At 42.9% G+C, this 14,865-nt stretch overlaps 1 protein-coding gene and 1 long non-coding RNA gene across 2 annotated transcripts in view; one reads left to right on the top strand and one right to left on the bottom strand.

Moving 5' to 3' along the window:
- Positions 1-506: 506 nt before the first annotated feature.
- Positions 507-4,041, bottom strand: LOC121304905. The gene is made up of 3 exons (XR_005948006.1): positions 3,695-4,041; positions 3,146-3,325; positions 507-722 (listed from the first exon to the last, which is right to left on the bottom strand). It is a non-coding gene; the product is annotated as an uncharacterized LOC121304905 (long non-coding RNA).
- A 6,059-nt stretch (positions 4,042-10,100) lies between these two features.
- Positions 10,101-14,865, top strand: part of meis3 (myeloid ecotropic viral integration site 3) — a 22,065-nt gene continuing 17,300 nt past the window's right edge. Inside the window, 2 exon segments of the mRNA XM_041236311.1 lie at positions 10,101-10,662; positions 13,743-13,942. Coding sequence (XP_041092245.1) covers positions 13,770-13,942 — 173 coding nt within the window. The 5' untranslated portion in view covers positions 10,101-10,662; positions 13,743-13,769.

Genomic DNA, 14,865 nt, shown 5'->3' with positions numbered 1-14,865 from the left:
TAAAGCATAGGGAAGCATTGTAAAGCACAGAGAGGTCTGGTAAAGCATAGGGAAGCATTGTAAAGCACAGATAGGTCTGGTAAAGCATAGGGAAGCATTGTAAAGCACAGAGAGGTCTGGTAAAGCATAGGGAAGCATTGTAAAGCACAGAGAGGTCTGGTAAAGCATAGGGAAGCATTGTAAAGCACAGACAGGTATGCTCTACCATACCTATCTGTGCTTTATTACACTTTTCTGTTGCTGTTACAGTTTGGTAAGTGATGTTGGGAATCCGAGGAATGCTGTCGGAGCGCATGCCCGGCCACTCTAAGAGAAGAGACAACAGACAGGAGACAAGAATGAAGCACTGGCCAGGATTCAATACAGCCCCCAACACATGCACATGCATGAGACACACACCCACATGCACGCACTGATACACACACAAACCCACTGAGACACATACACACAAACACACTGACACACACACACATAAACACACACACACTGAGTCACACACATGGGGGGTCGGGTTCGCTAAGGCTAGCTGGTCCCCCCCACTCTCACATTTTTTCTGATTCCGTGAACAAGGGGGAGGGATGAGGGGGCGCGGGTTGGGGGTTCAAAAACTGACAATTTGTCAGCGAACAGTGATCAGATTTCACCTTGAGAGAGAGCGATGGGGAGATAAGCGAGACAGTGGAGAGGTCAGCCGGCGTTCAACAAACTTCAGCTAAACACGTCTGAGGGAAAAAAAAAACAAAAAAAACTTTTATTTGTGGAAATAAAATAAACCGCTGATTTTATTTTATTAGGTGTGCGTATTTATTTATTTATTTTACAGATGTTTAGTTTAGCTTTTGATAAACAACAATATAACTTATACGCGAAGACAGCTTTAATTCACATTTATTATTATTATTATTATTTAATATATGATATTCTCGATTATACTAATAATGGTTTATTTGCCTATAGCATATAATAATATATAACACCACACACACACACATAACACGAATCCTTCCTTTTAAAATGTATTAACCGTCTCCTGCAGGAAAATTTTGACAGTATGGCAGCGCCGTCATTTGCGACTTCATTCAAAGGCTTCATTAAAGTACTAATAAAGTAGTAATTTTGTACAGGTAATTTTATTTTATTATGTTTTCATTTCATATATATATATGATATATATATATATATAATATATATATATATATATATATAATATATATATATATATATAGAGATAGAGAGAGAGAGAGAGAGAGAGAGAGAGAGAGAGAGAGATGGAGATGGAGGAGAGAGAGAGAGAGAGGAGAGAGAGAGGAGAGAGAGAGAGAGAGAGAGAGAGGCTCTCCTGGACTTTCTCTCACCTCTCTAAGTACCATTCTGAATAAATATAGTGTATATACATGTAACGAAACTTTTTCCTTTTGTGTTTATTTTCAAAAAAAAATAATTATTGTTTATTTATTGTAAACTTCATTTATATCAATATATCTTGAAAGGACGCCAGATAAAAGAAATATTCAATATAACTCTCATGCTCTTCCTTAAGCCCTACCTGCGCCAAATAAACTAAAACCGTAGTTACGGCGTCGGAAGTTGTAGAGATTTGACGTTGGCGGCTACCCATTTCTCTTGTGCCGTATTATTATAATATAATGATAATTATATTAATAAAATAATAAATAGTAATATAATTATTCATTTTTTAAACAAACAAAATTTTTGGTTTTTAAACCCATATTCTTTGTGTAGAAAGTAAAAGAAAAAACAAAACATTAGGTATTTTAACCGGATTCTTTCTGTAGAAATTTGCCGTGTGATTCTATCTGCAGTTTAGCCGGTGATCAATCTCATGGCCGGGATATAAAAATAAGGAGCGTTGAATAAAAGGAGAGGAGAGATGGGAGGATGTGGAGAGAGGGGGGAGCAGGATTTGGGAACCATAGTCCCTGACAGACAGTAGCGCACAGCGCGGTGCAGGATAGCTCAGAGAACCACTGCGCTTTAATTAGGAATAATCCTGACCGGGTATCGATCGCACATCTTTCTACTCTCACTCTCTCTCTTTCTCTCTCTATATATATATATATTGCAGCACGGTTTGCAAAAAGAGTCCCACGTTAGTATCTTTCCAAAAATACTTTGTTTTGCACTCCGTGCTTCTGTCTCTTGTCACGGCAGCGCGCTCGTTGCCTGTCATTGTAGGTTACTCTGGGATTAAAACACAGCAAACTCAAGATTTTAGAAGTGAATGCAAGTTTGTGAAAAGGATGCATTTTCTATTCGATGCACGTCCTGCTAGCCTGGGAATGTTTTACATGAAATTAAAGTTTATATGTTTATACCGTGCTTGGCTTCGGGTACTGTCTTCAGCCCAAGCATTTGATTACGTGGATAGATAGATAGATAGATAGATAGATAGATATAGATATAGATCATATATTGCTTTTAAATTACACTCCTTTAGAACCACAAATAATGTTATTAAGAAACACATAATAATAAATAATAATAATAAAATAATAATAATAATAATAATAATAATAATAATAATAATAATAACGTTTTATTTTATTTGTTTGTTTGTTTGTTTTTTTCAAGGCGTACTAAAGCTAGTGGCTTTCAGGCTATTGAAGAGCGGCGAGGTGGGATGAAACGCGTCGCTTTCCTTCAAATAAATTCAATTAAACAAATGATCGCAGGCGCTTAATGCAACAGCAGGATAATGGATGAGCATTCAGGTTAATGGCTAGCACTTGAGTTTCACGAGGCGTTGCGGGGGGGGGACGGGGGGGGGTATTAGCGAGCAGTCACAACGAGACTCTGTTATACGAGTGATTTTCGTATTTTGTGGGGGCTGTCACCGGTACCCTAATATTACAGTAACCGTAACAACCATGACCTATATTAACCATCACCTGTATTTAACAAGCTTACGGCGCTCGGTCTCTTTTCTTTACACAGCTGAAGAAGCGGATTTTTGTTCGAAACGTCCTGAAAGGAACCGTTTAAAGCGAACATGCGAAAAAAAAGCATCCTTTTTAATTTTTTTCTAAATAGTCAAACACATTATGCGCGCACACACACAATGATTGCACAAATGCGAGGGTAAACCTGTATAAGGGTTACAAATCACACAAAACAAACTGTGAACCGGCTCTCGGTGACGGTCCCCTGCATCCCGCTCAAGGGCGCTGAACTCGGGGTGCTGGCTTTGCAAGGCTTCCGTCATGCACAGCGGTTACAGGTCTGTTCAATGGCTTTCAGCACCCCCACTTTAAAAACTCTTCCAGTGCCTCTGTCTTCACTGATTCGTCCGGCTGCGGTCTCTGCGCTGTGTAAAGAGAAGCTATTAGCCGAGGGGGTCAACAACAACAACAACAACGTGTTTTTTTAATCTTTACTTATTTATTTTTAAAACACAGAACTTGTGAAATGTGAAATTCCGAGGCGCTGTGCGGTTGCTGATAACTACAGCGACATTACCCGAATGATCTCTGGTTTCTATCCGTATGGAGAGGAGAGGAGAGGCGATCAATAACACTCGCATCTCCCATCGCTCTGATTAATAATAATAATAATAATAATAATAATAATAATAATAATAATAATAATAATAATAATAATAGTTTGTTCCAGTTTTGCGGGAAGAGATGACAGAGGTTTGCATAAACATCAAGGCTTTTACAAATAAGGAATTCACCGTTTTTTTTTTTTTTTTTGTTGTGTTTTGTTTTTTACTTTCATAAAAATAAAATCGTGCCTATGACGCATTTCGGTCTAAAGACCATAAAACTGTTTCCATTTAAAAAGAAACGAGAAACAACGACCTTCACTTTACAAAAGCTCTTGCACTACAGTCATTCAGCATTTCATAATCTTACAGCCCGTCCAGCATTCGGTGCATCTTTTTTTTTTCGCTTATTGCTAGTTTTGCAAAGTTGGCAATTTGCTTTTCGTTTTTACGATAATTTTGTATTTATTTTTTTTGCCCTCGAGCGGCCCTGCACGAAAGATCCGCATCACCGCTCCTCGAGCCCTGCACGCTGCCACGCACCCTCCCTGACAGCTCGAGAGCGATAAGGAGAGGACACCCTCGCGCTGACCTGTCGCTGACCCCGTGTGCAATCCACGGATCAACAAGAAAACAAATTCAAAGCGCAAAAGCAGAGGGGGGTGAAACAGACAGAGAGGAAGAAAGTAAGAAATAGTTCAGAAAATGTTAACAGCAAAAAACACCTCAGTTGATTTTCATTCCAGTGTAATATATTATATATAAGCTTCAGTTCATTTCTGAACTATTTCTTTCTCACACACACACACACACACAGCAAAGTGTACTAAGGCACAGTGAAAGCACAGAGAAGTATGGGAAAGCATAGGTAAACATTGTAAAGCACAGAGAGGTCTGGTAAAGCATAGGGAAGCATTGTAAAGCACAGAGAGGTCTGGTAAAGCATAGGGAAGCATTGTAAAGCACAGAGAGGTCTGGTAAAGCATAGGGAAGCATTGTAAAGCACAGAGAGGTCTGGTAAAGCATAGGGAAGCATTGTAAAGCACAGAGAGGTCTGGTAAAGCATAGGGAAGCATTGTAAAGCACAGAGAGGTCTGGTAAAGCACAGGGAAGCATTGTAAATGCATAGTATAGTAACCAGAAATGAGCGTGCCAATGTGTATGTGTCTGTGAGCACATGTACGTGCGTTGTGTGTATGTGTCTGTGTATCTGTGTGTGTGTGTGTGGGGGGGGGGGGGGGGTGCAGGTAAGGTAATTTATGATCCAGACGCATTCTGAACCTTCCCCGAGTTGAATTGTGAAGCCCCGTCCCGGAGTCTCGCAGTCTGAGAGGAGTGAAGGAAGCTCAGCTGAGCCTCTTCACCTCTTGAACTTTCTCTCTCCGCTCGCTTTTTCTTCTTCCACCGCTCTGCAGATTTCAAAGAAAACATTTATAGGTCTCTGGAGACTGGAGAATTAATCATGGGGGGTACAATGGGGGGAGGGGGGTGGCAGGTAGAATTGGGGTTCACGGATTGGGTGAGGAGGGGGAGGCGGTCTGGTGACGTATCACACATTTCAAATGATTCATTGATTTCTCATTTTATTGCAATCTTAGGGTCTATATACACGTTGTGTACTGCAGTATGAGGTCAAGACTGTATGCAGTGCTGTGCATGGTCAGGGTTGTGTGCTGTGTGAGGTCAGGGCTGTATGCAGTACTGTGTGCTGTGTGAGGTCAGGGCTGTGTGCTGTGTGAGGTCAGGGCTGTGTGCTGTGTGAGGTCAGGGCTGTATGCAGTACTGTGTGCTGTGTGAGGTCAGGGCTGTGTGCTGTGTGAGGTCAGGGCTGTGTGCTGTGTGAGGTCAGGGCTGTATGCAGTACTGTGTGCTGTGTGAGGTCAGGGCTGTGTGCTGTGTGAGGTCAGGGCTGTGTGCTGTGTGAGGTCAGGGCTGTATGCAGCACTGTGTGCTGTGTGAGGTCAGGGCTGTGTGCTGTGCGAGGTCAGGGCTGTGTGCTGTGCGAGGTCAGGGCTGTATGCAGTACTGTGTGCTGTGTGAGGTCAGGGCTGTGTGCTGTGTGAGGTCAGGGCTGTGTGCTGTGTGAGGTCAGGGCTGTATGCAGTACTGTGTGCTGTGTGAGGTCAGGGCTGTGTGCTGTGTGAGGTCAGGGCTGTGTGCTGTGTGAGGTCAGGGCTGTGTGCTGTGTGAGGTCAGGGCTGTGCTGTGTGCTGTGTGAGGTCAGGGCTGTGTGCTGTGTGAGGTCAGGGCTGTGTGCTGTGTGAGGTCAGGGCTGTATGCAGTACTGTGTGCTGTGTGAGGTCAGGGCTGTATGCTGTGCGAGGTCACTGTGTGCTGTGCGAGGTCAGGGCTGTATGCAGTACTGTGTGCTGTGCGAGGTCAGGGCTGTATGCTGTGCGAGGTCAGGGCTGTATGCAGTACTGTGTGCTGTGTGAGGTCAGGGCTGTGTGCTGTGTGAGGTCAGGGCTGTATGCTGTGTGAGGTCAGGGCTGTGTGCTGTGCGAGGTCAGGGCTGTGTGCTGTGTGAGGTCAGGGCTGTATGCAGTACTGTGTGCTGTGTGAGGTCAGGGCTGTATGCTGTGCGAGGTCAGGGCTGTGTGCTGTGCGAGGTCAGGGCTGTATGCAGTACTGTGTGCTGTGTGAGGTCAGGGCTGTATGCAGTACTGTGTGCTGTGTGAGGTCAGGGTGTGTGCTGTGCGAGGTCAGGGCTGTATGCTGTGCGAGGTCAGGGCTGTATGCAGTACTGTGTGCTGTGTGAGGTCAGGGCTGTGTGCTGTGCGAGGTCAGGGCTGTATGCTGTGCGAGGTCAGGGCTGTATGCAGTACTGTGTGCTGTGTGAGGTCAGGGCTGTGTGCTGTGCGAGGTCAGGGCTGTATGCTGTATCCTGTAGTGTGATGTCAGGGCTTCCTAAACCCGGGCCTCAGGACCCCAGTGCCTTCTGGTTTTCGTTCCAAGCAAGCTCTCAATTATTTAACCGAACCGTTCTCTGAACTGATCACTGCTTAATTAGGCCTTTTAATGGTTTTCAGCTCTTAAACAGTTTCAGGTTTCACATTAGCTATAACATGTTATGAATAAATTGAAATACACTGTACAGCAATACTGTGTGTTTTGTGCAATACTGTGTGCTGTATGCAATACTGTGTGCTTTGTGCAATACTGTGTGCTTTGTGCAATACCGTGTGCTGTGTGCAATACTGTGTGCTTTGTGCAATACTGTGTGCAAGATTATGTGCTGTGTGTAACATTGTGTGCTGTGGGCAACACTTGTGTTGTATGCAATACTGTGTGCTGTATACACTACACTGTGTGTTGTGTGCTGTATTATGTGTGTTATACTATGCTGTATACTGTGCTGTGCGCTACACTGTGTTGTGTGCTGTGTGCTGTTCAATGTGCTGTGTGCTACACTATGCTGTATGCTGTGCTGTGTGCTATGCTATGTTGTGTGTTGCACTATGCTGTATGTTGTGGTATGCTATATGCTCCACTATGCTTTGTGCTCCACTATGCTGCGTGCTATGCTGTGTGCTATGCTATGCTCTGTGTTATGCTGTATTGTGTGCTATGCTGTGTGCTATGCTCTATGCTATGCTCCGCTGTGCTGTGATGTGTGCTATGCTGTGTGCTATGATATGATGTGTGCTGTGCTGTGTGCTATGCTATGCTGTGTGCTGTGCTCTGTGCTATGCCATGCTCTGTGCTGTGCTGTGTGCTATGCTGTGTGCTGTGTGCTATGCTATGCTGTGCTATGTGCTGTGCTGTGTGCTATGCTCTGTGCCGTGTTGTGTGCTATGCTATGCTCCGTGCTGTGCTGTGTGCTGTGTGCTGTGTGCTGTGTGCTATGCTATGTGCTATGCTGTGTGCTATGCTATGCTATGTGCTATGCTGTGTGCTATGCTGTTGTGTGTGCTATGCTATGCTATGTGCTATGCTGTGTGTTATGCTGTGCTCTGTGCTATGCTGTGCTGTGTGCTATGCTTGCTCTGTGCTATGCTGTGTGCTATGCTGTGCTGTGTGCTATGCTATGCTGTGTTCTGTGCTGTGCTGTGTGTTATGCTGTGTGCTATGCTATGTTGTGTTCTATGCTGTGCTGTGTGTTATGCTGTGTGCTATGCTGTGTTCTATGCTGTGCTGTGTGTTATGCTGTGTGCTATGCTATGCTCTGTGCTATGCTGTGTGCTATGTGCTGTGCTATGCTTTGTGCTATGCTATGCTCTGTGCTATGTTGTGTGCTATGCTGTGTGCTATGCTGTGCTGTGAGCTATGCTGTGTGCTATGCTGTGCTGTGTGCTATGCTGTGTGCTGTGCTGTGTTGTGTGCTGTGCTGTGTGCTATGCTATGCTGTGTGCTATGCTGTGCGCTATGCTGTGCTGTGTGCTATGCTTTGTGCTATGCTGTGCTGTGTGCTATGCTGTGTTATGCTATGCTGTGTGCTATGCTGTGTTATATGCTATGCTGTGTGTTATGCTGTGCTGTGTGCTATGCTATGCGCTATGCTGTGCTGTGTGCTATGCTATGTTGTGTGCTATGCTATGCTCTGTGCTATGCTGTGTGCTATGCTGTGTGCTATGCTGTGCTCTGTGCTATGCTTTGTGCTATGCTGTGCTGTGTGCTATGCTATGTTGTGTGCTATGCTATGCTGTGTGCTATGCTGTGTGCTATGCTATGCTGTGTGCTATGCTGTGTGCTATGCTATGCTGTGTGCTATGCTGTGTGCTATGCTATGCTGTGTGCTATGCTGTGTGCTATGCTGTGTGTTATGCTATGCTGTGTGCTATGCTATGCTGTGTGTTGTTTCTTTGGCACATCTTACATTGTTGCTAGTTTTATAGCGAGCCTGTGGGTTAGCGGGAGCTGGAAGTTGAATTCAAGCTGTGAATGGTATGAGAAAAGAAAGGGATCGACGCAACGTCCGCTACACGATACGAACAGCGAATACACACTAATACGATCGCTGCGGTAAACGAATACGCACGCTCGCCTACTTTGAATTCGCATCGGCCATCTTCAGTTTCGACACTTACCTATCTTTTTTCCCGTTCCTCTCCTCGCCTATAAAATTTAAAACAGTGAGTAACTTTATAGTAATACCTGCCTCCCCCCCCCCCCCCCCCCCCCACCCCCCACCCCCCCCCACACCCCCACACACACACACACACACACACACACACACACACACACACACACGCACACACACACACGCACGCACGCACACACACACTTAATTCATTTTAAGACAATCTTTATTGTGGCTCTCCAGGGTGAATTATCTCCTCGTTTATCCGATTAATAATTGCCCCGCCCACAAACGGTTAAAAAAGGAAAAAGTCGTCTGTCCAGGTGTGGGTGACTGGACACTTCGACACCCTTATCCCCGGACACACAAGACGCTGATTGTCCTTCTTAATCTTGCGAGTGGAGATTATAAACAACATAATATTCCGATAAATGAACTAGCTGTACCCCCTAGACCTCTTTTTAAACACACAAGCGGTTCAGTAAAGCAGGGGTCTTCTTTTCCAGGTTGGTGGTTGACTGGACACTTCGACACCCTTAACCCCGGCACACAAGACCTTGATTGTGTCCTTACTCTTGAATCGGTTGCGATGTGGGATACATTAATAACCAACATAAGTATGATTGCCATAAAATGAACTATCTGTAAAAAACCCCCTAACCTCTTTAACCAAATATAAAACACACAAAGCGGTTCAGTAAAGCTCCGCAGGTAGCCGCTGATCCATTTCACTGACAACCGCCCTCAAGGCCCCAAATATTCGTCCGTCAAAAAAGAACTCAGCCCTTGTTTTGTTTTACTTTTTTTTTTTGTTTGATATATAATATATATGAATTGTTGTGTGTTGTAGCTTTATAGTGTGTGTTACATTAATATTGAAACAAAGATATCTTTTGATAATAAGATGACAGGTAAAGACGAGAGAAAGACATAAAAAAAATTTATTATTGTTTTTTTTTGTCGCACTACATCGGTCACGCGTATCAAATATATCATATATAATATATATATAATATATATATATATATATATATATATATATATATATATATATATATATCAGTATATGTAGTGTGTGTGTGTGTGTGTGTGTGTGTGCGTGTGTATTTAAATATTGTAATGCAGTATAAACAGATCAAACTCCCAAACTCCCAAGGAGCGTCTCCCCCTGCGAACGCATTTAAACATGCAAAGGTTTCTCTGATGCGATGTCAGCGGGTCTCTGCGCGTTTGTAGTCGGCGGGTGTTGTCTTTTCTCGGCCCCTGTGCATGCGGATGCTAATGATCTCGCTCGGTCTCCTTGAGCGGCCCCACAAAGGGTTAAAAGACACGGCCGGTGTTTTATCAGGCGAATTGCAATGTATATGCAAATTGGACCGGTCTGAGGTGTCCGCAGTGTGTGTATGATAATCGTGTAGAGCCGTCTGTTCTCTTCGCTATGTGAGACTGAGAGAGAGAGAGAGAGAGAGAGAGAGAGAGAGAGAGAGAGAGAGAGAGAGAGAGAGAGAGAGAGAGAGAGAGAGGAGGGGAGAGAGACATGAGAGAGAGAACGAGATAGAGAGAGGGAGGATCTTGCGCTTTCTCTCACACTATCTCTTTAAATAAAGGCTCTGGGTCGTGCAGCGTGGTCAACAAATGGTTAACAATCTCAGCGATTTCCGGATTTGCTCACTGCCGTGTTGTTTTTGTTGTGTGAACAGAGAGGAGAGAAGAAGAGAGGGAGGGAGGGAGAGAGAGAGAGATAGAAAGAGAGAAAGAGAGGGAGAGGGGATAGCTGAATCAATTCAGCCGGGCCAGCGAGCAGGAGGGAGACAGAGAGCCCATCACTGCACAGAAGACCGGCTACAGCAGCAAGCAGCCTCCATTGAAACCGACAAGAGCGACTGAATCGCCGCCCGTTTAATGAAATAATATTATCAGAAACAGAGAGAGAGTCAGACAGCGAGAGACTCGTACACACACAGAGAGAAAGAAATCTGACAAACGGAGTATACAGTATTTATTACATCAACCTATTAAACAAGACGGACGCAGGGAAGATCTGACATATGTATATGGACACATGTACAATTATAACGGATCGATGAAAACACAAACTGTGGAGTGACTCTTGAAGGATTGCTTTGGACCTGTGCGTGTATGTATCTACCCATCCATCCGTCCATCCATCTATCTGTGAGTGTGTAGATAGACAGGCGTGCGCTCTGTATTTCAAGGGCTGCACTAACTCTATACAGCCCACAGCATAGGCGCAAGGTGTTGGGTGTGTGTGTGAAGGAGAGAGACACACACACAGAGGAGGGGGCCAGGGTACGTGTGTTTTTTTATTTGCCCCCCCCCCCCCCCCCCCCCCCCCCCCTAGGGTTTAAAGATCATCACTCATCTCGGTTTTGACAGATTCAAGCGGGTTGGATGGCCAGTCCAAGCAGCCAAAAGGCACGCCGAGCATCAGTGAGCGCATCCCGGAGCGGCGAGTGTGAGCGCAGCCGCTGTCTGTGGCTTCAGCGCTCCCGTGTGTGAGCGGTTCCGATATTCACACCGTCCCGCTGCTTCAAACAGACCAAGACAACTCCGAGGAAAGAAAGAAGTTCCGTCGCTTTGTTTTTATTTTTATTTTTTAATTGCATATATACGCTGCAATTATTTCTTCAGGATCTCTTTATATATATATACACACACACACACACATTTATTTATAGCCTTTTCTTATAAGGGTATCTAGAATCTATCCATCCTCCTATCTATATATCTATTTATCTCTCTACCGAGCTAGATAGATAGATAGATAGATAGATAGATAGATAGATAGATAGATTTAATAGATAGATTTAATCCAAAGGTTGTTTGTTCTCACTGGAAAGAAGATTAAAAACTATTCTAATTCTTGATCCTCTGTTTCCTTTTCCCTCCTCACTTCCGGAGGAGTTAGAATCCCCGAATCGCGATGTCTCAAGGTAAGCTTACAGCTGTCTCGCTTTCTCTTCCAGCTGTTCCTCCCTTCACACAAGGTTCGACAGAGGAGGTAAGTGTGTGAGAAAGGGGGTGGGGTGGGTCGTGCTGCCGAGGCCGACCCACAACCTCTGTCTGCCGGCTTGTTCGAGATGCAGACGTCCGAACGCTGGACGGGGATGGGGCGACCTCGCCCGCAATACGACGGCTTCTATGTATCATACTGGGCAATATACACCATATACTCGGTAATAGCAGTTTAAGGTTATATTTTTTGTGCAATGAATTTCACTGCACTTACGCAAAACGTGCTAATTTGTTACACCGATTTGAAAATGAATATTGCCCAGTTATTTTACTGATATTATTGATTATTTGTATGTAATTACATTACATAATGTCAAAATATCTAAGGTTACATTCATTAAGTCCTTCTTTTTTCTGTTCGAATATTATATATATATACTATATATATATATATATATATATATATATATATATATATATATAATTTCGGATTGATTTAAATACAATGTTCCTTCGATCTATTTTGGAGATTATATGTGAGATGCGCGACACTAAAATCTGTGTTATTTAACTTCATTTAAAAACTCACGGACGAGAAGCGAACTTTTAAATGCTTATTTGTAACGAGAATGGAAAGTTTATTTTTTTTTTTTTTTTTTTTTTTTTTCAATTCTGACCCGAATTTGTATTTGACAAAAAAAAAAAGTTATTTATAATGAAGAATTATTGAAGTAATGAAGTTATTTATAACAGCAGAAACTGTGTTTTGATTGCAATCTTCATTGTATCCCTACGGAGAGAAACTTACCGTCCACTACAAAAAAAAAAAAAAAAACTCACTTGTCAAAAAAAAAAAAAAAGTTTTGACACACTTAACATTTAGTTTAGAAATATAAATAAACACGCGTGCATGATGCGTGCAGACTCGGCCCTCTCGATGTATCTAATGGGACGCGGGTTGCTCAACAGTGTAAGAACTGGCGTTTATTGAGGTTATAATATTCAAGTTTATTGAGGTTATAATATTCAAATGAGAAACAAGCACTGTACTGCAGATAAAACTGAGAGGGATGCACGACCTGAAGTCTGAAACAGAATCAAATATCCTTCTGCTTTTGAGATTTCCTCTGTATAATATATAAAACGTGAATTAATCCATATACACCCTTACAGTTCAAATTAGTGCTAGCAAATACGAGGAAGCATATAATAATAATAATAATAATAATAATAATAATAATAATAATAATAATAATAATAATAATAATAATCAGGATCACTAGACTCAGGATTAATTTAATAAGCCGATATCTAACCCCGGTTCTGAAACCCGGTTCCACGCCCTGTCCGGAGCAGAGCGGGTCACTGCGTGTAAAACTCACCATAACAGGGCGGTAGGAGCGCCACAAGGTGCCGAGAAAGCCGCCGCTCCCTCCGGTCACTGCGTGTGCAATTGCACCGTGTGAAGTTTCCTCTTATTTCAAGATGCATTTTTGGTTTTATTTCAAAGTCACCGTCAGGGAAACTTCACCAACTCCATACAATATATAGAAAATATAATTAACAAATCGTCACCTGAGGGCATATTATTGTTATTGTTATTATTAGTATTAGTTTAAGTGTTATTATTATTAGTTTAAGTGTTATTATTATTATTATTATTATTATTATTATTATTATTATTATTATTATTATTATTATTATTAGTATTATTATTATTAGTTTAAGTGTTATTATTATTATTATTATTATTATTATATTATTATTATTGTTATTCTTATTATTATTATTATTATTATTATTATTAGTAGTAGTAGTATTATTATTAGTTTAAGTGTTATTAGTATGATTCAGTATAACCTCATAAATGCACCGGGCTCTTGCGGGTGAATGAGTCTCCGGCATCGCTCGGTCCTCCTCTGTTATCTGTTCCACAGTGTAATTCAGTAACGCAGAAACATCTGTATTCATAATTAATAAATGACACCGAGTTTGTGGGCTGCTGTTCAGCTACAGCTTCCTCGCTGCGTGTGTGACTCTTCTACACTCTCGTGTACAGTTTAAATCCACCAACGAGGCTGGAAGAATTGCTTGCGTTTCTTTTAAGAATTTGTTATTATTTTTATTTATTTTTAAACGGAGGGGAGGAGGAGGGAAACCACAAACTGCTTTATAGCGCTCTGTTTTATTATTTTTATTTTAATGAATCCCGCTTCGTGGATTTTTTCTCATCCGCTGCAGTACGACGAGCTGGCGCACTACGCCGGGATGGACGCGGTGTCCCTAGCCGGGTTCGGAGATCCCCACGGCGGCAGGACCCTGCAGCATCACCCGCTGAGCCAGGGGTCTCCGTACGGTCACGGCGGTCCTCACAGAGCGGGGCTGCCGCCGGGAATGGGGGGTAACGACGTGCTCAAGAGAGAGAAAGACGAGATCTACGGGTAAGACAATATTACAAATATATAGGTACAGATACACACAAACAACAGTGTTTGAATTAAACTTTCCGCGCATCAAAACCGCTCAAGAGTCGAGGTGCGGATACGAGGCACAGAACTGCAGTTTAGCATTCCCGCAGTATAACAATCCCTCGGTCGGATTTGACTTCAGTTTGACGTGAACTTCAATAAACTCCGACACCAAATAACATACAAATACAGCGATGATTCTCTTCTAGAGACAAAGAACACGTGGTTGAAAACAAACAGAGTATAGTTATATATATATATATATATATAATATATATATCCTATAAATATTATATATAATATAGGCGTTTTGAGGTAGCCGATAACTTGTCCCATATATATGAAACTATGTCCAGAGGACGGTGTTGGTAGGTATATATACTTACCCTACAGCACTGAGAGTGACAAGTATATTTTCACGTTTAACATAAAATATTTAAATCGTGTGGCCCTGACTCCGGCATTCATTTGTGCCCTACAGCCCTAGTGAATTCAGTTCGTTAAAAGGAACCTTGTTTAAAAGGTTGGGGGGGGGGGGGGGGGGGGGGGGGGGGGGGGGGGGGGGGGGGGGGGGGTGTAAAATGTACCCCCAGTAAAAGATGCGGATCGTCGGTGTTTCCTGGAGCCGAATGCTTAAGCTGGTAATTACAGGTCAATTTCTCTGAGGGCACGGGAGGCAAGTGTTAACTCGACGAGAGAACAGAGACCTTCCCTCGACAAACACAAAAAAAGAGAGGAAGAAACAAAGACAGACAGAAAGGAGAGAGTGAAAAAGAGTAATAAAAAAGAGCAGGAAGGGAAAGAAAGAACGAGGGAACAGAGGCACTGGAAGAGTTTTTGAAGCGGGGGTGCTGAAAGCCATTGAACAGACCTGTAACCTCTATGTATGACGGAAG

The sequence above is a fragment of the Polyodon spathula genome, chromosome 40 (assembly GCF_017654505.1).
Source record: "Polyodon spathula isolate WHYD16114869_AA chromosome 40, ASM1765450v1, whole genome shotgun sequence".
Classification (NCBI taxonomy): Eukaryota; Metazoa; Chordata; class Actinopteri; order Acipenseriformes; family Polyodontidae; genus Polyodon; species Polyodon spathula.
This window is presented reverse-complemented; position numbering and strand designations above follow the sequence as displayed.